A 21020-nucleotide genomic window follows, 5' to 3' on the forward strand; every position below is an offset into this window, starting at 1 on the left:
CCCAACTTGTTAAAGCTACCAAACACAACACCGGGCCACTTGAGCATTTTTTCTTGAGTGTGTTTTTGGCAAGTGGTGAGGATAGTGTACGCGTTTATTGGGTAGTATTTGGCGCACCAACATTAGTAGCGTAAATATCCAGCGCCAGACGCAGGTTCCGTTTGATGGATTCGATGGAATCGCTATCGACAGACTCTTCATCATCTCGATATCCCCGAGCTCATTCAGTACTTTATGATAAAATAACAATAGTCAACACAGGCTACGGTCCGACCAGGATGTAGAATTCAACTAGATACATTCGACAATAATACCACGCAAGATTGGCAGTATACTTAACTGCTGTATGCTTTTCAAGAGCAGCTGACTCTTGGTGAACTATCGGAAAGGATTCAAAAGAAATGGCATTACATTTCAGCATGTATCAAACAATTGAATTCAAATAGTTTGTACCTTTCCGATTTATTTGAGGCATGATTTTCCTGGAAAGACAAATACCAACAATATCAAAATAGCGCCGATTTGTTTAACGTGGCGAATGAATTATTTAAAGTCACGTAAATAAAACAATCAATCAATCAGCCGAATTTCAAACCTTAACTTTTTTTCGTTTTGACAACAAATTCTGTCAAAACAAATCAGTTTCGCATACGGCGTATTTTGCTATCCTGAATGAGCAAAGCACGATTGTCAAACTTCTCCATCAACAAGTTTGACAAATTTCTCCATTAACAAGTTTGACAAACTTCTCCATCAACAAGTTTGACAAACTTCTCCATCGACAAATTTGACAAACTGCAGCGTTACGCTGTTTGAAGGTTTGACAGACTGGTCAGTACACTGTTTGACAAATAGACAAATAATCGCTTTGACAAACACGAATGACAAATTTCTCGACAAACATATGATTACGGCTTAAAAGCCAACTGTCAAAATTCTCTTTGAAAGGAAATTCCGGACAAACCGTTACTGAAAAAACACAGTTCATAGCAGTTAATGAAAGAGAAAACTTTTCTCTTTTGTTTATTACCAACATCTGTGATTGGCGAGTAACGTTTGTCCAGAATTTCCTTTTAAAGAGAATTTTGACAGTTGGCCTTTAAGCCGTAATCATATGTTTGTCGAGATTTGGCAAACTGATCAAATATTTTAAGATCCAGTACACAGCAGTTCAAATTTATTTCACGAAAGATGTCAAATATTTGACGTTATTACAAACAGTGTACTGGTAGCTTAAGGTTGGTAAAAACAATTTATTTGTTTCAGTTTAAAGTACTTTAAAACTTTCCCCCGATTTTTTCGCATTGATTGTTATAAAATAGGCCATTTAGAACCATTTCCAAAAAATTACCCATTTTCCGAAAAAGCCGCGATTCGGAACATTTACCGTGCTTTAAAGTTTCCCACCATTTTTTTCAATTACTTGTTGTAAAATATGCCATTTAAAACTATCTCCAAAAAAATAACCCTTTATTCAAAAAGCCGCGATTCGGAACAATTACCAAAACGAAAATCCCAAATTTTGTTTATTGGCCCTTTTTTTTAATAATTATGGTGGTTCTGAAAAGAACCTTCGTTGTTGGCGTCTGCGTTGATAGGGGATGCGCTGGATTCTAATGTCGTTTTCGATTGAAAACCTAGAAACGAACCCAGGTTAGTTGCTTCAAACAAACGTTTTTAATGGAACTGAGTTGGGTTCTCGCAAAACAGCGGTGGTGTGAGCGAACCCGAAATATATTTCAGGTTGGAACCCAACCCGATTTTCAGTTCAGTGGCGCATAACCTAGGTTCGAAACTGGCTTCAAACAAACGGTTTGACAGCAGTTAGGTCCGAAGCTGAGTTAGTTTCGGCCTCAAGCGAAAACGACATAAGCTCTATGCTATATTTCACCCTAAGGAGGAAAATTTGGTAAAAACCAAAATTTCTCACTAGGGTGAAAATTTGTTAGTAAAAACCAGTCTTTGTACAGGAGAGCACAAATCCTTATTTCATACTATGTTGCGTTTCGGCTTCGCCTCATCAGAAACCGACACTAACACATTGTCGGAATAGATTAGCGCCGGCTTGACGCAAATCCCTTAAAACTAAAACACACTATGTGTTTCAATCAAACGACTGATCAAACGTGATGTCCCGTTCGAGCAGAAGTTCTGTTTATGCCGATGAGACACAAGTGAAGCCGAAACTTGTCTTGGCTTAGCAGGCCTATGCGAAAGCACTATGCTATATTTCACCCTAAGGAGGAAAATTTGGTAAAAACCAAAATTTCTCACTAGGGTGAAAATTTGTTGGTAAAAACCAGTCTTTGTACAGGAGGGCACAAATCCTTATTTCATACTATGTTGCGTTTCGGCTTCGCCTCATCAGAAACCGACACTAATACATTGTCGGAATAGATTAGCGCCGGCTTGACGCAAATCCCTTAAAACTAAAACACACTATGTGTTTCAATCAAACGACTGATCAAACGTGATGTCCCGTTCGAGCAGAAGTTCTGTTTATGCCGATGAGACACCAACCAACCAGCCCTCCTGTACAAAGACTGGTTTTTACCAACAAATTTTCACCCTAGTGAGAAATTTTGGTTTTTACCAAATTTTCCTCCTTAGGGTGAAATATAGCATAGTGCTTTCGCATAGGCCTGCTAAGCCAAGACAAGTTTCGGCTTCACTTGTGTCTCATCGGCATAAACAGAACTTCTGCTCGAACGGGACATCACGTTTGATCAGTCGTTTGATTGAAACACATAGTGTGTTTTAGTTTTAAGGGATTTGCGTCAAGCCGGCGCTAATCTATTCCGACAATGTGTTAGTGTCGTTTTCTGATGAGGCGAAGCCGAAACGCAACATAGTATGAAATAAGGATTTGTGCCCTCCTGTACAAAGACTGGTTTTTACCAACAAATTTTCACCCTAGTGAGAAATTTTGGTTTTTACCAAATTTTCCTCCTTAGGGTGAAATATAGCATAGTGCTTTCGCACAGGCCTGCTAAGCCAAGACAAGTTTCGGCTTCACTTGTGTCTCATCGGCATAAACAGAACTTCTGCTCGAACGGGACATCACGTTTGATCAGTCGTTTGATTGAAACACATAGTGTGTTTTAGTTTTAAGGGATTTGCGTCAAGCCGGCGCTAATCTATTCCGACAATGTGTTAGTGTCGGTTTCTGATGAGGCGAAGCCGAAACGCAACATAGTATGAAATAAGGATTTGTGCCCTCCTGTACAAAGACTGGTTTTTACCAACAAATTTTCACCCTAGTGAGAAATTTTGGTTTTTACCAAATTTTCCTCCTTAGGGTGAAATATAGCATAGTGCTTTCGCATAGGCCTGCTAAGCCAAGACAAGTTTCGGCTTCACTTGTGTCTCATCGGCATAAACAGAACTTCTGCTCGAACGGGACATCACGTTTGATCAGTCGTTTGATTGAAACACATAGTGTGTTTTAGTTTTAAGGGATTTGCGTCAAGCCGGCGCTAATCTATTCCGACAATGTGTTAGTGTCGGTTTCTGATGAGGCGAAGCCGAAACGCAACATAGTATGACATAAGCTCGTTGAGACATTCATTCGTGAAATGGACAAATTTCATATTTTCTTGCTTTGAAATATCAATCATAAAATCTCTCGAAATAATCGGAATCTTTTTCCTATCGTACAGAAATGAATCACGCTTAGCGAAAAACTAGGGGCGGGTAATGTCCGGGGCATAACCGCGATGATCATATTCTTAAAATTCTAATTGTATCTCTTTCAAAAGGCTAAATTTTACGCATTAAGTTCGATTCACCGGCCTCAGCAAAATTTTCCTGGGGATCCCGCTCGTTAATCTATTCAGTAAAGCAATTTTATTACCGAGTTCTTCGCATTGGATGCAGGTCAATAATTTCATATGATTTCAACAAGCAGACAATGTACTTGTATGGCAGGTGGGAGTATTTTGAAGTGGTTTTAGTGGAGGTAACAACATAAAATCATGTATTGGACATTTTACAATGTTTCTCCTTAACCCGCAAAACCACGGGGTTGGCAGCAGAGGGTTAAGTTGTTTGGAAGAGATGACAGTTATTATATAACTAAAAATATAAAATTGTTCTATAAATTGCAAAGTTATTGCCGTGTTAACCTGAAAATTTGTCATTTCATTCATATAGGAACAATCATTGAAATTATGTCAATTTATGCTTTGCAATATTTGAAATAACTTGATGTGGTCATGACACCCCAGTTGTCATATACATACATGCGTGAGGGGTGTGAAAGATGTGGCTCAGTGCGAAAAAATGGAAGAAATTGGTGAAACAATTGCGAAAATTCTGCTGGTAGTTCACGGTATGAAATTTCATACGCTAGGCTGAACCGATATCTTTTTTCCCAAAGCAAAATTATTTCCTCTTTGGGACCAGGAGGGGATTCACAATTTTCTCGCTGATTTTAACGTTGAATCAGTGCGTTCAAGACTAACAAATGCTTAATACGTAGCAAATCATACCTGGTTCCACTTAGAATATTTTTTATGTAAATTGTCGTAAGAAAATGTTCTTTTTCTTAAAATAAGTTTTAGGGGGAAAAATGGTTTGATGCAACGAACCAATCATGAGACGAAACGGCACGAGAGAGGAGAGAAGTGCTAAAGAAGAGCTTAAAAACTTTTGGTATTTTTGCCCGAAATGTTGCCTACAAGGCAATCTTATTCCCAAACGAAATGCAACCTCTCCCTCTGACAACACTTCCCACGAACTTCTGACAAAGCAAATCAACGAGCTATCTGCAGAGCTGCTAAAATTCCGAGAAGAAGCTGAGGTTTCTCGTTCATGGTGCAAGAAACAGCTCGAACGTCTTCAAAACTATGTTCGAGAAACGGATAAAGCATATGAAAAACAATCTGCGCAAAACAAACTGCTCGCAAACGTCGAACAAAAACTTGAGGCAATCGAATCTGGAGCCAAACTCGCCAACATAACCGCCCGAACCATCAACAGCGTCAGAATAGCTGTCAACAAGATTCCTTACCGATCCAATGAGAATCTTAAAGACATCGTAGCGAAAATCTTCGAACTCCTCCAGATATCCCAGCTCACATCATGTGTTGACAGGTGCTTCAGATTGCCTGTTAAAGCTTCAAAATGGTCCGATCGATCGCTTACTCCAACAATCATCATCGTGCTGAACAGCACTGAAACTAGAAATTCCGTTCTCCGTTCGTATTACAAGATGCACAGAGATGCAAAGCTATCCATGCTTGACAATGGTCTTTCTCTGGACTATCGATTCACTCTGAATGAAGTTCTATCAATTCCTATTTTTCGTATGCGGAATCTTGCTCTCAGGCTTAAACATAAGAAGGTCGTCAAGTCCGTGTTCATAAGAAACGATACCGTCTCCATTCTCCTTCATGGTCAACAAGATTACACACCGATCAACAACATCAACGAACTAATAGAACTTGCTGGTACAGTCCCGACCAGCAACGAGTCATCAGTGTTCTTCGATGCAGTATCCGCAGATTCCTCGCACGCACCATCTTCATAAAAGCACTACCTATACGACGACTTTCTCTGCACTAAATTTCATAATGACGACATACCCAAAACTCCTTCGAATCGGACACCTCAACGTTCGTAGTCTCGAACGACATATCGATGGTGTCAAATTAATGCTCGACCGCAACCAATACCATTTTTTCGGAGTCACTGAAACCAAACTCAATCAGAGCTCCCCAATTGGACCTGTTCGCATCCCCGCCTATAACTTCATTAAACATTCGCTTTCGTCTGGACGAGGTAGAGGTACTAAGACCTGTGGAGGTGTAGGTATCTACATTAGTAAAAATATTAAAGCAGCAACTATTCTGAAATCTTGCTTCGATCCTGCAATCCCCATCAACCAACGCCTAGAGTTTTTAGCCATTCGAGCGAAAATCGGAGAACTAAATACCTGCATCGTAGTTTTATATAATTCAGCCAGCTGCAACACATCTTTCGCACAGCAGTACGAAAAGCTCTTACTGGATCTGCTGGAATATCATTTCGACCGGATTTTCCTAGTTGGCGACTACAACATCAACGTCGCTGCGAATCAACCCACAGCAAACCTGCTCGCGCTACAACGAATACATACATCATTCAATCTCACTGTATTGCCAACGTCAGCTACTAGGATAACCGAACATAGTTCTACTACGATCGATCTTCTGGTAACCGATCACCCACAGTTTATCAAGAAATCCAAAACTCTCAGTGCAAATTCGATATCGGATCATGAAGCTAATTGCCGACTCACGTATACCCGAAGCACCACCACGACGGATACAAGTTAGAAATCTCCGTGGAATCGATCCCCTACGGCTGCAAGCAGACTACCAAGCTAAAGACCTCCAGGACATCTACCTAGAAGAGAACATAGACATCAAAACGCAACTACTACACAACGAACTTCGCTCACTGCTAGATCAACATGCTCCTGAAAGAACGATATATGTACGAGACAAACGAACCCCGTGGATAACGAACGAAATCCAGAACGCGATTGCAATTCGAGACCTCGCCTATTCACTCTATGCCCGGAATCCGAACCGTGCCAGAGGAGATGCGCAATGGCAGAACTATATCTCCAAAAAAAGTAGAACCAACAACTTGATCAATACTGCGAAAAAGCGCTACGCTGATTCACAGTTCAGCAGTGACCTGCCAGCTAAACAATTGTGGAGCAATCTGAAGAGAGCGGGAATACACAACACTAAAACAAACCATGTCACCGAGGAGTTAGACGCCGAACAACTAAACCAGTTCTTTGCTGAAGGTCATCTTTCACTTCAACACCAATCTTCCATGTCCCTGGAAACGCTGCCCAACGTATCAACAATGAATGAAACTGAAGGAGGATTCCGGTTTAGGAACACAAACGTAGAGGAGATCTGCAAGAAAATCTACCAAATCGATACCAACGCCATTGGAACCGATGAGATCCCGATCTCGTTCATAAAAATGCTCTGTCCGTTTGTCCTGCCATTACTCACGCACCTGTTCAACGCTATCATCGAAGCTCAATCTTTTCCTTCCCTCTGGAAAGAAGCTTTAATAACACCTATACCCAAAACATCCAACCCAGCTACATCCACCGACTTCAGACCCATCAGCGTCCTCCCCGCTGTGTCCAAGGTATTTGAGAAGATTGCCCTGTCCCAAATAACCGAACACCTCGAAACAACCAATCCTGCTCTTTTAGTCAAACATCAATCTGGTTACCGTAAAGCACACAGCACAACGACAGCACTAGTAAAAGTCACCCATGACATCGTCAGCAACTTTGATAATGGTAGATGCACAGTTTTGGTTCTCGTCGACTTTTCCTTAGCTTTCAATTGCGTCAAACACGGTTTACTAAAAACGAAGCTTAAGAGGGAATTCGGTTTTTCAAACTCCGCATGTAAGCTGATATCATCGTTCCTGGACCAACGGAGCCAGCGAGTAGACCTTGGTAATACCACCTCGACCGCCAGGATGTTAACAGACGGAACACCGCAAGGTTCGTGTCTAAGCGCGCTTCTTTTCTCGCTATACATAAACAGCCTACCAAATGTCGTTAAATGCGAATACCATCTCTATGCAGACGATCTCCAAATATACGTATCTGGTCATAAAAACGATGTTAACAGACTTATTCAGCTGATCAACGCCGACCTCAACGCAATCCAAAATTGGGCGATAGAAAACCAACTTTTTCCCAACCCCAAAAAGACAAAGGCTATAATATTCTGCAAGGAAGGTACGGTAGTGCCGCAGGAAAATATTTGGTTCTGTGGTGAATCCATTGCACTATCCAAAGAAGTCAAAAACCTCGGACTCATCATGGACTCCAACTTAAAATGGTGTGCACAAGTCAACGAAATCACAAAAAAGACCTACAACACTCTTCGAACTTTCCGACGATTTCAAGGAGTACTTTCCGTACGAACTCGTAAAAAACTCACCCAAGCAGTACTGATGCCATTCTTCTCGTACGGAGACATTGTTTTTTACCCTGGACTCTCAGCTACACAAAAAGAACAATTACACCGATGCTTCAAGTCGTCAGTGAGGTTTGTATACGGGCTACGACGGCGTGACACAACCCGATTGGTGCGACACACAATACTCGGATGCGATCTTCTCGAAAACTATCGTCGACGCATATGCCACTTTATGTATGGGGCCTACCACGGTTTGCATCCGGACTATATTAAGCATCACGCCCCAATCGGACGAAACGAACGAGCCAGATCTTTTAATATGCCACACCACACCACCAGCCTGCGAAAAAGTGTCCTAGTGTATGGAGCGTCCACCTGGAACTCGTTACCACTTTCTGTGAGGCAGCAAAATTCACTGACATCTTTCAAAGCGGCGCTCAATAGAGCCTACTAAATGAATCTTCTACTTAACAATATGTCTACACCCTGACCCACCAACTTTTCTGAAAAGTAATAATTAAAATGTCCATTTTTCCTTGACTTGATACAAAGTTTATGTAACTGACAAGTTTTCGTTCTGCTGATAAATAAATTACAAATTACAAATTACAAAATCATTCAAAAAAGCTGCTAAATGAGTGATCTGAAAGGTTGAAGATATTATTCGATTTTATGGTGAATATAAAGATTTTAGCCGAGTTTTCTATGTAATGATTTTTTGATACCCTATCAGCCCAGCGTATGAAATTTCATACGTTAGTTTTTTTCGCAACAGAACGTTCCAAAGTGGATATTTTATTTTTCCCATATTTAATTCGCCATATGAAGGCTACGAAGTATTTTATAAATTACCAAAATTTTTAACATAGCTGGGCTATAATGGGTTAATGGGTACTTTATTTTATCAATATTAGGTTTTTTACTGACGCAGTCAACCTCACTTTTCTTGACAGTTCACTAGTACTTATGCTGATTTCGGTTTTAGATCAGAGCCGCTCTAGGTTCTCACTAATATTTACAAAATCCATACGAAAGTGGCAGCTCAGAGCGACTCGGTTCTAAAAACAAAATCAACATTAGAAAAATTTGTGGACGACTAGATTCGCTCGAAGCAAATCGTAAAGATTTTTTCTAAGTCCATGTAAACAGTACAAGCGAACTATCAAAAATGAACATCGAGTTCATTTGTGACATCAGTGTAAAGTATTTAATACTCACCCGAAAGCATCTCGAGCGGCCGCCACTGCTAAATCAACATCTTCTTTGCCACCTTGTTGAACTTGTGCAATGACTTGCTCGTTCGAGGGATTCAAACTAGGAAAGATATTTCCTCTGATGCTTTTGTGCCACTCGTTATTGATAAAGATCTAAAATTTTATTGTACAAGGAATCAGAAGGAAATTAATGCTGACGATTCTATAGGGGCCCGCACACGAGGCGTTAGTAGTCATTACTGAGCAGCAGTCACTTAATGTACGTTTAAGGCGAGTAATGATGGAATTCCCATACAAATCCAGTAATGTCATTACTTAGTATTGACACTTTAATTGCGCGTGTAAGGGCCCCTTATGCTTACACCCGTGTAGAGAATTTCCGGCGATGTCTTTGGAGCCGGTATGGATGAAAATTTTGCAAGTAGGATTTTGCTTAGCGAGGGAACAGTACGACTGAACAGACGAAGCATTGCTGAACGAAGGGACACTATAAATTTTTTGGATATAAATTAAATAAAAAATACGAGACTATATTTACCTAACGAAATAACCAATATTGCGTAAACGCGATGAATTGCTTAATATGTGCTGTATCTACACAGTTAATATATTGCACAGTTCACACCAAATCGTACTGCACAGTTTGAAAGTGTGATGAACAGGGATACCAGACCGAATTCCCCCTACAGTAAGTTGACCCGGCTGGATGTTGTTGGCTCGAATCAAAACTTGTCGAAAGTAAACAAAGTTCATTTCATATCGTCAACCTGGCGCCCAGGTGGTGAAATCAACGGGGTGCTGGAGCGTTGCCAAAAAAATTTTATTTCCCGATTAAATTTTACTAAACTTCCCAGTTTAACTCAGCCGGAATGCTGGCTGGATCTAATTCGTATTCCGGCTCCGGTGACACAACCGATTCAAGTTAGAATGTTTAAGGGGTACCATTTCGATGCGGCTTAGCCGCATAACCGAGGCCCGGGCGAGGTGGCCACCGACCCGCCGTCGGAAGCAAGCGAACCTGTGATCCACTCGTTTGCCCGGCTTACTCAAACATAGGGGCTATCCCTAGTTTAAGTCCGACTGAGCGGTAGCGAAGTCGGACAGCACGCGCAAAAGCGATGTGGCGTAGCCACATTGGGTGCTGAACACAAAATAAAATTGGCAACGCCAGCAAAAGGTAAACACAAATGAACACTCCGGATGAACCTATCGTCAATTGACATTTCGACGAGTTTTGATTCGAGCCAATAATATGGGCCCAGTTGACCCACCAAGCGAAGACACCAACCACCAAGCGGAAAAAATACTCACGACAATGCGCCACCTAGCGGTGAACACTGCAACCACCGCGGAAATGCCCCCTACACCTAAGGATGGTATGCACTAAAATTTTAATATAATTGTATTTAATAATTGTTGAATAAACTGAACAAAATATAATTTAAAACAAATGACATAATCCGAATACTCCAATAATGTACAAGAGATGCAAAGTCCCAGATAGCAGGCTGAACCGAGTAATAAACAGTTTTTTAAATAGATTTTGAAGTACATTTTACAGGTTGGTGATGTAAAGTTATGGTAGGAAGTGGGTGAGCACTACAACCACCGCGGAAATGCACCCTAGATCTAAAGATGGCTTGCAGTAAAATATTAATAGCGTTTTATGTATTTAATAATTATTGAACAATCTTAACAAAATACACCTAAGGATGGTTTGCAATAAAGTTTTAATAGATTTGTATGTATTTAATGATTATTGTTCAATCTGAACAAAATAAAATTTTAAACGAATGACATCATCCGAATACTCCAATAATGTATAGGAGATGCAAAGTCCCAGACAGCAGACTGAGCAGAGTAATAGTTTTTTTTATAAATATATTTTGAAGTACATTTCACATGTCAGTGATGAAAGGGAAAGCCTCTTAGATTAGCAAAGCATTTCGGATAATTATTGGCACTCTGATGTTATGATGCTCTCTGTGCCATCTACTTGGGAGTTACAATCGTTCTGGCTTTTAAGTTATTGTAGAAAGGTATGTGTCGTAATCTAGTTCTACAATGCCAGGAAAATGTTAAGAGATTTCTACTATGAATGAAGGAAAGAAGAATACACCGGATTCTGTTTTTGCACGCACTTTTTTTGCACGGTTTTTTTTGCACGGATTTGCAAAATAATACGGTTTTTATGTATAAAATATCTATTTCGATATACAAGTTTAATGATTTGATCATCCCGTGAAAAAAACCGTGCAAAAAAATCCGTGCTATTTCGAGAACCGTGTAAAAAAAATCCGTGTTATTTCGAGAATCCGTGCAAAAAAATCCGTGTTATTTTGAGAAACCGTGCAAAAAAAATCCGTGTTATTTTGAGAAACCGTGCAAAAAAAATCCGTGTTATTTCGAGAAACCGTGCAAAAAAAATCCGTGCTATTTCGAGAAACCGGGCAAAAAAAATAATAGGCATTTAGTAACGGCAGCTGAAAATAAATGGCATTGGATATTTGCAATGCAAATGAGGATGATCTGCCAATGTGTAAAAATCGCGTGTTTTTCAATTTTAGGAAATGAGTTGTTATTCAAAATTCAAGTTATGGTAGTTGAAAATCAATAATGTTGGGCAATGGTTTTTATAGGATTGTATGCTTTTTAGATATCATCAAATAATATTCCGGTTCATATATCACATCGCATTGGCAATGGAGCAATTGGTATATGGCCAAGTTCCCCCGGGTAGTGCCACTGCACAAAGTATATTAATTTTCTTTGTTCAGTTTGATAAGCTAGAAACTGATAGCGGAGATTTTAATATGCAGGGATACGCACGTCGGCTCCGACAGCATAGGTCATTAAATTGACTTTACGCTTGTCCGGACATGCCGCAGACTCAGGTGATTCGCATTTAATGCCAAAAGATCCTGACTACTGCGCTGCAGAAGACAAAAAGCTAAGTAACCGGGAAACTCTAAGCTTGTTCATTGACCCTACTCCACGCTTTTCTAAACTTTCTTACTTCAAATCCTTGCTCTCCCTTGAGTACTATGGCTCTTAATATTTGAAAAATACTTCACCTTCCAGTCCCTTGCTAATTATATGTCGTTACAATGTAAAAAAGGAAAAAGATTGACTCACTATAAGTCGTTAATAAAAAGGGAAAAAAAAGCAATACGTATTGTTTGGTCTAAGTAGATAACGACTGATGTTTCCTTTTACCAACCAATTAGTGATCTCTGATTGAATAGAGCTTTCAAAGAGTTAGGTACAGGCACAAGTCTATTTTTTTACTGAGATGGGACAAGTTAGTGCTGGACCTGTGGCCTTCGTCTGGTATGATCCATTCTCGTTGGTACGAATGTGTTCATGACTGGTTTGTGGATGAGTGGTCCTTACAAGTGAATTGATCACTTCGCTTGGGTGGAGATATATGTGACTTCTGCTAGCTGTCGAGCTTGGATATGTTAGCTGGTTCCAAGAAGATGTGCAGGACTAGCACCTACGAGAATTTTGATTGTTTTACTCGAGCTTTGGTTCTTGGAAATAACAAATCGCTTCCTCGGTGTGATATGTTCGAGTTGAATGCTCAGTGGTATAAATGTGCATTCGGTTCGAGCAAATTGAGTCGTTTGGAGGATTGGTGGTCTCCGAGAGCAGATGCGAATAACTCTGAAGTATCCAATTAAGGGAGATTGTATCTATGGAACTTAAAAATATTGTCACTACTCTAGCTTATTGGTACATCATAACAACTACCAATATCGTCTATTTAGAACAGCGATTTTCAAATTCTGTTATAAGATCGAGAAGCAATATAGCACAGTTGTAGTGAATAAAGTATTTGCGAATAAGGGCCAATACTGCTGGCATCTTTTATCATATTTATTAATAGTCGATTGATCCGCTTCAGACCTAGGAGACGAAAGAAAAGAATAGGAACAAGACAAAAGGCGATTCTAATTCTAAATTGGTTTAGTATAGATATAGATGACTCAAACGCACTGACAAGAGAAAATTTTTCAGAATTATACAAATTATAGAACATCACACTTTTTGAGACACACATGCACAAAACTTTATCGTCCTCCTAAAGATCGGTGTTTAATTGGCAGATAGTCGCCATTTCGTTCGATTTTGCAAAGTTTGCCTCGCGGGACGGACCGATATCCACCCAGGCACAGGTTGCAGTCGTTAAAAAAACTAGATTCGCTAAGTGTAAAATAGCGAATTTTCAGCTTTTCAGGAAAGAATTTTTCATCAAAGTGCAGTTTTGGAAATTTTAATTGCAAAGAAGGGGTCTGTCAACATTGCAAAATGGCAAATGCTGCCTCTTATCAGGAAAGAGTATTTAATTAAGTAAAAGCCAATCAATAGGCCGTGAAAATTGACAATTTCTGATATTTCAATTGCGCAAGAGAGTCTTTGTATCAAAATATTTTTTTTTACTTTTCATGAAAATTCTTTTAATGAGAAGATAACCATTTACATGAAAAATCGCAAAAATGACAATTTTTATATTGTTGTCCCAGAATCGAACAATGTTTCTTACCAAACTGTATATGACCGCATACTGTTCGAAAGGTCTAGTTTTCTTCGTTCAAAAAATGTTACAAAACCGAAAATCGGCTGAAAATGACAACGCTGTTGTGGCAAAGGCCCCAAAAAAATTTTTTTTGCTTCAAAATTTCGTGTGTACATTACTTTGTATCGCATTTGCTATACTCGTTAATTTTAAAAATTTAAAATCGCTGTAGCACAGTGTAATCTACAAAAAGTTAACAAACTCTAAATAGTTGAAACATTTTACCATTTTAACTATTGCTTTTCAACGGACAATAACTTCTTTTAACGAATAAAAAAACTTACATTTTTCTAAAAAAAACCTCCTCGAAAAATTAAAAAACTTCTACTGGGCGCATTGACAGCCCCCTTGTGCATTTAAAATGTCCAACAGTATTCATTGTTAAATACGATAACCAAATAGCTGTTAATAAAAAAAATCAGATTTTTTTACACGGTTTCTCAAAATAACACGGATTTTTTTTGCACGGTTTTTCAAAATAGCACGGATTTTTTTTGCACGGTTTCTCAAAATAACACGGATTTTTTTTGCACGGTTTCCCAAAATAGCACGGATTTTTTTACACGGTTTCTCGAAATAGCACGGATTTTTTTTGCACGGTTTCTCGAAATAGCACGGATTTTTTTTACACGGTTTCTCGAAATAACACGGATTTTTTTTGCACGGAACGCATCCCCCGTGCAAAAAAAGAATTTGGTGTACACTAAATTTGAACGTTAATAGCTTTAAAAAGACCGTTCCTAAGGAGATAAGGATTTAAGGATTTATCATGGGTATCTGGAATAATGTAATATCTATTCCAGTGACCATTGGCTACTACGTGGTTTCGGATGAGGTTGTAAGTCAAGCTAGAAGCTCATAGGTTTGATTGAGTAGGATATCATACAGCCTTGTGATATTTTCATAAATTTTTAAATTTGAAAAAAATTGTTCTAGGGTCGGAGATGAGACCCTCTGGAATCAGGTCACACCTGTTCCAGGGACCTTTAGCTACAACGTGGCCAAATATCAAGTTCCAAGAAGCGGTCCGAGCCAAGTTATAAGCTCATAGGTTTGATTGAGTAGGACATCATACAGCCTTGTGATATTCTCATAAATTTTTAAATTTGAAAAAAAATGTTCTAGGGTCGGAGATGAAACCCTCTGGAATCAGGTCATACCTGTTCCGGGGGCCTTTAGCTACAACGTGGCCAAATATCAAGTGCCAACAAGCGGTCTGAGCCAAGTTATAAGCTCATAGGTTTGATTGAGTAGGACATCATACAGCCTTGTGATATTCTCATAAATTTTTAAATTTGAAAAAAATTGTTCTAGGGTCGGAGATGAGACCCTCTGGAATCAGGTCATACCTGTTCCGGGGACCTTTAGCTACAACGTGGCCAAATATCAAGTGCCAACAAGCGGTCTGAGCCAAGTTATAAGCTCATAGGTTTAATTGAGTAGGACATCATACAGCCTTGTGATATTTTCATAAATTTTTAAATTTGAAAAAAATTGTTCTAGGGTCGGAGATGAGACCCTCTGGAATCAAGTCATACCTGTTCCGGGGACCTTTAGCTACAACGTGGCCAAATATCAAGTGCCAACAAGCGGTCTGAGCCAAGTTATAAGCTCATAGGTTTGATTGAGTAGGATATCATACAGCCTTGTGATATTTTCATAAATTTTTAAATTTGAAAAAAATTGTTCTAGGGTCGGAGATGAGACCCTCTGGAATCAGGTCATACCTGTTCCGGGGACCTTTAGCTACAACGTGGCCAAATATCAAGTACCAACAAGCGGTCTGAGCCAAGTTATAAGCTCATAGGTTTGATTGAGTAGGACATCATACAGCCTTGTGATATTTTCATAAATTTTTAAATTAAAAAAAAATTGTTCTAGGGTCGGAGATGAGACCCTCTGGAATCAGGTCATACCTGTTCCGGGGACCTTTAGCTACAATGTGGCCAAATATAAAGTGCCAACAAGCGGTCTGAGCCAAGTTATAAGCTCATACGTTTGATTGAGTAGGATATCATACAGCCTTGTGATATTTTCATAAATTGTTAAATTTGAAAAAAATTGTTCTAGGGTCGGAGATGAGACCCTCTGGAATCAGGTCATACCTGTTCCGGGGACCTTTAGCTACAACGTGGCCAAATATCAAGTGCCAACAAGCGGTCTGAGCTAAGCTCATAGGTTTGATTGAGTAGGATATCATACAGCCTTGTGATATTTTCATAAATTTTTAAATTTGAAAAAAATTGTTCTAGGGTCGGAGATGAGACCCTCTGGAATCAGGTCATACCTGTTCCGGGGACCTTTAGCTACAACGTGGCCAAATATCAAGTGCCAACAAGCGGTCTGAGCCAAGTTATAAGCTCATAGGTTTGATTGAGTAGGATATCATACAGCCTTGTGATATTTTCATAAATTTTTAAATTTGAAAAAAATTGTTCTAGGGTCGGAGATGAGACCCTCTGGAATCAGGTCATACCTGTTCCGGGGACCTTTAGCTACAACGTGGCCAAATATCAAGTGCCAACAAGCGGTCTGAGCCAAGTTATATGCTCATAGGTTTGATTGAGTAGGATATCATACAGCCTTGTGATTAATATATTTTGTCCTTGGACAGACCGAAAATGTCCCCAACTCCTCAACGGGAATCCAACAGTCGGATCAGCCAGCGGAGACCGGACCAAGTCGCAGCAGGGAGAATCGGACCAGCCACAGCAGGTAAGTCATCAGCTATAACCAGGTAAGTCACAGGATTTTACGGTGAGTATAACTTTCACTTTAGGGTTTTTCTTTTAGCACAGTAAATTTAAACACTTCTATTCACTATGAAGTCGTGATTCGAAAGAGATCTGCCAGTCTCGTGTATTTGACTTTTATCATATTCTTGTTTTACTCTGATCGTTTTGATCGATTCCGATCAAAACACTCTAAAGCTTATTTACCCAATTGGAGGGTAACGTTTACTTAAATTACTGTTATAGCGTAGACGTGCCCTTATTCATCTCATTAGTCACGATGTCACACTATTTCGCTAATTAATCAGCCCTCACTGGTTGGATTGCTCTTAAATAGACATCAACATCTTTGCTTCGTTCTTAAGAAGCAGATCAGTAAAAAATCTGGCTTGGAAAATGTAAAATACTCGCGTTAGAGCGAAGCGAAAAGTCGAGTACAACGCACCCTTATTCATTCTACCATTTGAGCTAATGCGTTGAATAGAGAAAGCAGACATTGCTCTAACTAATATGTTCAAATGGGTGGGATGAATAGAGGTGCTAAGATGAATTAGGGCACAGTTACCCTACAACAGCTCTTCCCCTTTTAGTTTAAACAATATTTACAATTCATATTTTTTTTTTAATTCAATTTTCAAAAAATAAAAAAATAAAAAACTAACTACATACAAAATCTCGAAAGGATTTTGCAAATGTTATTATTTTCGATCTCCTAGGGGAGTTTGTAAATTCATCTTTTTTTCTTTTAATTCCGCGTCCCGGACATTCATCCGGGAAACCGTTGAAACCATCTTTGTCTTCGTCATCGACATCAAGGCTGCTTCCCGCGGTCCCGGCCACCTCCACCGAGAATCTTACATTTGGGCGATCAATCGAGTCCGCTCTGATCGTCCTAAGCTGCGTTCTGTAAGCGTTTGTTCGAACGTTTCCAATTTCCACCAGAAAGACGTTTTTAGAAACTTGTCTTAGAAAAATTACTTTAATCCATCGAGCATGGTTTTGAGGATTGTGGTTTTTATACCACACCTCGTCACCAGCCATCATATCATTCAAAGGATCTACTACATTTATAGCAACTGTTTTCCTTGAATCAACCTCATCATCCAGTCGTGCAGGTGGTTCGTGCTTTGTTAGTGGTGTTAAGTATTGTTTATAACTCTTCTTTGGGTTAATTAGATCGATTAGTGTCTTAGGCGTAAAAGAGAAGATTCTCTCCGATGGAAATTGTCCATCACCTGTCGAGCAACAATTACGATAATTAAATAAAAACAAATTAATTTGATCCTCAAGATTCAATTCACTTATTTCCGGTTCAAGTAGAAACTTTTTCAATACTTCTTTGACTGTTCTTACCAGTCTCTCCGCCAATGGTTGCCAACCATTGCTAGCCGGATTGTACGGAGGACTCTTGTACACTTTGATACCTTGTCTTTCAAGAAAACTTGTAAAAGTATGTAAATTGAAGGGAGGACCTCCGTCCAAAACTAACACATCAGGTAAACCAAACCGAGCAAAATATGCCACAAGTTTTTTTTAAAGTATTACCTGCATCTGTCCCTTTCTTCATCCACTCAATTTCCACCCACTTTGAGAAACTATCTACCATAATTAAAAAGTGTAGTGTTGGAAAAAGAAGAAGTCTATATGCACTCGACTGAAAGGTCTTGTAGTAGGAATCCATTGAGATTGAATTTTAGGTTTGGGAACTATTGCCATACCGTTGCAAGCATCACAACTCGAGACAAATTTTTCAATATCCGCATTTATGCCAAACCAATATATGAAATGCCTTGCTAATTGTTTCATTTTAACTATACCACTATGATTGGCATGCAGAAGTTTCAAAACATTGCTTTGCATAGCTTTTGGTATAATAACTCTGTCTTTAAAAAGCAAACATTCATCAAAAATTTCTAAGTCTTGTTGGTTGGAGATTATATCAGCAAAACGCTTGTCCAAACGTTTAGGCCAACCATATTTTATGTGTGTGAAAATTTGCTGCAGTTTTTGTTGCTAAAGCAATGCTTTTATAGTCAATAGGCAAATCGTTACCAACATGTATGCTTTTTATATACTCTTTATCGTATTCGCTAGGAACCATCTGCTCTAATGGAAATCGTGAACAGAAATCCGCGTTACCCATTTGAGTTGACGGCCTATATTTAATCTCAAAATTAGAAATAGAAAGTTCTAAAATATATCTTTGCAATCTCGTAACATAAATGGAATGTTTATAATCTTTTCCGAAAATCCCTACTAAAGGCTTGTGGTCTGTAAACACATAAAAAAAATTTCCATAAAGATATTTATGGAATTTTTTAACTGTAGATACTAATGCTAAAGCTTCTAGGTGAAGAATAGGATATTTTTTTTGCGCCAAATTCAGGGAAAATGACGTAAAACAAATTGGTTTTTCAACCTCGTCAACAATATGAGCAATTCCCCACCTAATCCATAACCCGAAGCATCCGAAACTATTACAATGGGCTTGTTTGGGTCATAAAACTCCAAAATATTTGCCTTCAACAAAGATTGTTTACTTTCCTCAAAAGCTTTGTTGCAATTATCATCCCAAATAAACTTTACATTATTCTTCAGAAGATTGTATAAAAAATACAACTTTGAAGATAGATGAGGAATGAATTTATTATAATAATTTATAAGTCCTAAAAGGATTTCAACTCAGTTACATTTTTTGGAATTTTAGCGCATTGAATTGTAGCAATTTTGTCAGAACAAGGCATTAACCCGTCTTTACTAATAGTATGTCCTAGATATGGAAGCTCTGTAACAAAAAATTTACACTTGTCAAAATTTATTTTAATATTAGCTTCAGAAAGTCTTTTCAAAACTTCAAAAAGCTTCTGTTTGCAATCTTCTACACTAGTACCCGCAATTAATACGTCGTCCAAATAACAATATACATAATCTAAACCTTTCAAAACCTGGTCCATTACCTGCTGAAAAATGGACGCACTAGATGATGCCCCTTGTGGCAACCTGTTGCAAGTAAATAACCCATTAACTGTATTTATCAACATAAATTTTCTCGATTTTTTTGAAAGCGACAGCTGGGTATATGCACCTTCCAAATCTAGCGCACAAAAAACCTTACAACCAGCCAAACCAGCAAATAAATCTTGAGCTGTGGGTAATGGATAGGTGTTTGGTACAATTACTTTATTTACAGAAACCTTGCAATCTATTACAAGTCTGATTTGATCATTTTTCTTTGCTACAACAATTACTGGAGACGCCCATTCACTAGTTTGAATTGGGGTAATTACTTTCTCCCTCTCCAGTTTATCTAAATATTCAAAAACTTTATCCTTTAAACGATAGGGAACGTCATACGCTTTTTTAAAAATCGGCTTATCTGCTTTCAGCGCCAAGTCTGCTTCATATCCTAAAATTGGTGTCGAAAAATCTTTTTTAAATAAAGGTCCAAATTTTTGCTTAATTTCAGTGACAATTGTATCACTGTTGCTATAAGTCAGGCTATTTACCGAAAAAAATTCGGAGAAAAATGTTCTCCAGCTGGGAATAAAAGCATCCAGCCATGGTCTACCAAAGAGAGGAATAAAATTATTTGTGCAATTTAGCACCAGAAGCTTCAAAGTTTCCTGACTTTGCCTAAAGTCAACCCTGACTTGAACCTCTCCAACTATAATCAGCTTGGCTCCATTTACAACAACCAATTGCTTTGAAGATTTCTTCAAAGGTAAATTAAAAAGCGAAAAATACTGTGTTTTACTAATTACCGAAACAGAGGAACCACAGTCAACCTCCATTTCTACTTGTTTACCCTCGATTTTAACCGAAATAAGACATGGTTCATTAATTTTATTGATAGACGTCACATTCATGCAATCTAAATTACCTTCACCCGAATCGCTATCGGAATCATCCGTCCTCATCAAATCGTTAATGTGCTGAGTTCCAGACGTACTTGGCTTCGTTTGTTCTACTAATTTAACCGCCTCCCTCTTCAAACCTTTCAGTTTGAAACAACGTCGTTTAATGTGACCAGCTACGCTGCAAAAATCGCAAACCCTGGAATCCCCAAATCTTTCTGAGGTGTATTCATTTCTAAATGGCCAAAATGTAATTTTTTTAAATTTGGCTGAAAACCCAGCCTTTCTTTAACTGGTCTCCTATTCTGATCGTTGGGATTGTATACCCTAGCCAATCTATTAATAACTTTTCCTGCTGGACTGTGCTCCGACATCGCAGCGACCTGACCTAACGACAATGTATTCTCAGTTAAACTTTGGACGTTATTTTTTGCCGCTTCCCATGTTCTAAGAATGTTTTCCGCTGCCTCTAACGTCTGGTCAGCATCGCTTAAAATTTTTTGCTTCAGGGGAACATCTCTCAACCCTGCCAGAAGACGGTCATGTATTGCCGTGTCCTTGAACACGCCGTACGCACAAAGTTCGGCTTGTAGTTTTAATTTGAGCAGAAAATCTTCCGCCGACTCATCTACATTTTGTACACGTTGGTTAAATGAAATTCTCTGGCATACACCAGAGGCAGTTTTATCTAT

General features: G+C 38.9%; 1 protein-coding gene across 4 annotated transcripts in view; it reads right to left on the reverse strand.

The window, feature by feature from the left end:
• The window catches only part of LOC131683309 (aldehyde dehydrogenase, mitochondrial), a 49911-nt gene that overhangs the window by 28361 nt on the left and 530 nt on the right, over nucleotides 1–21020 (reverse strand). The window contains exons 1-3 of one of the 4 annotated variants that reach the window (XM_058965159.1): nucleotides 9702–9865; nucleotides 9526–9650; nucleotides 9168–9316 (exon numbers count right to left, since the gene is read on the reverse strand). The exons of 1 other annotated variant lie outside the window; for it this stretch is intronic. In XM_058965159.1, the coding sequence (XP_058821142.1) occupies nucleotides 9168–9316; nucleotides 9526–9633 (257 nt within the window). In that variant the 5' untranslated portion in view covers nucleotides 9634–9650; nucleotides 9702–9865. Of the gene's footprint in view, nucleotides 1–9167; nucleotides 9317–9525; nucleotides 9651–9701; nucleotides 9866–21020 lie in introns of those variants that run through there. 2 more of the 4 variants (XM_058965158.1, XM_058965160.1) reach the window with 2 other exon arrangements.

The sequence above is a fragment of the Topomyia yanbarensis genome, chromosome 2 (assembly GCF_030247195.1).
Source record: "Topomyia yanbarensis strain Yona2022 chromosome 2, ASM3024719v1, whole genome shotgun sequence".
NCBI classification, from domain to species: domain Eukaryota; kingdom Metazoa; phylum Arthropoda; class Insecta; order Diptera; family Culicidae; genus Topomyia; species Topomyia yanbarensis.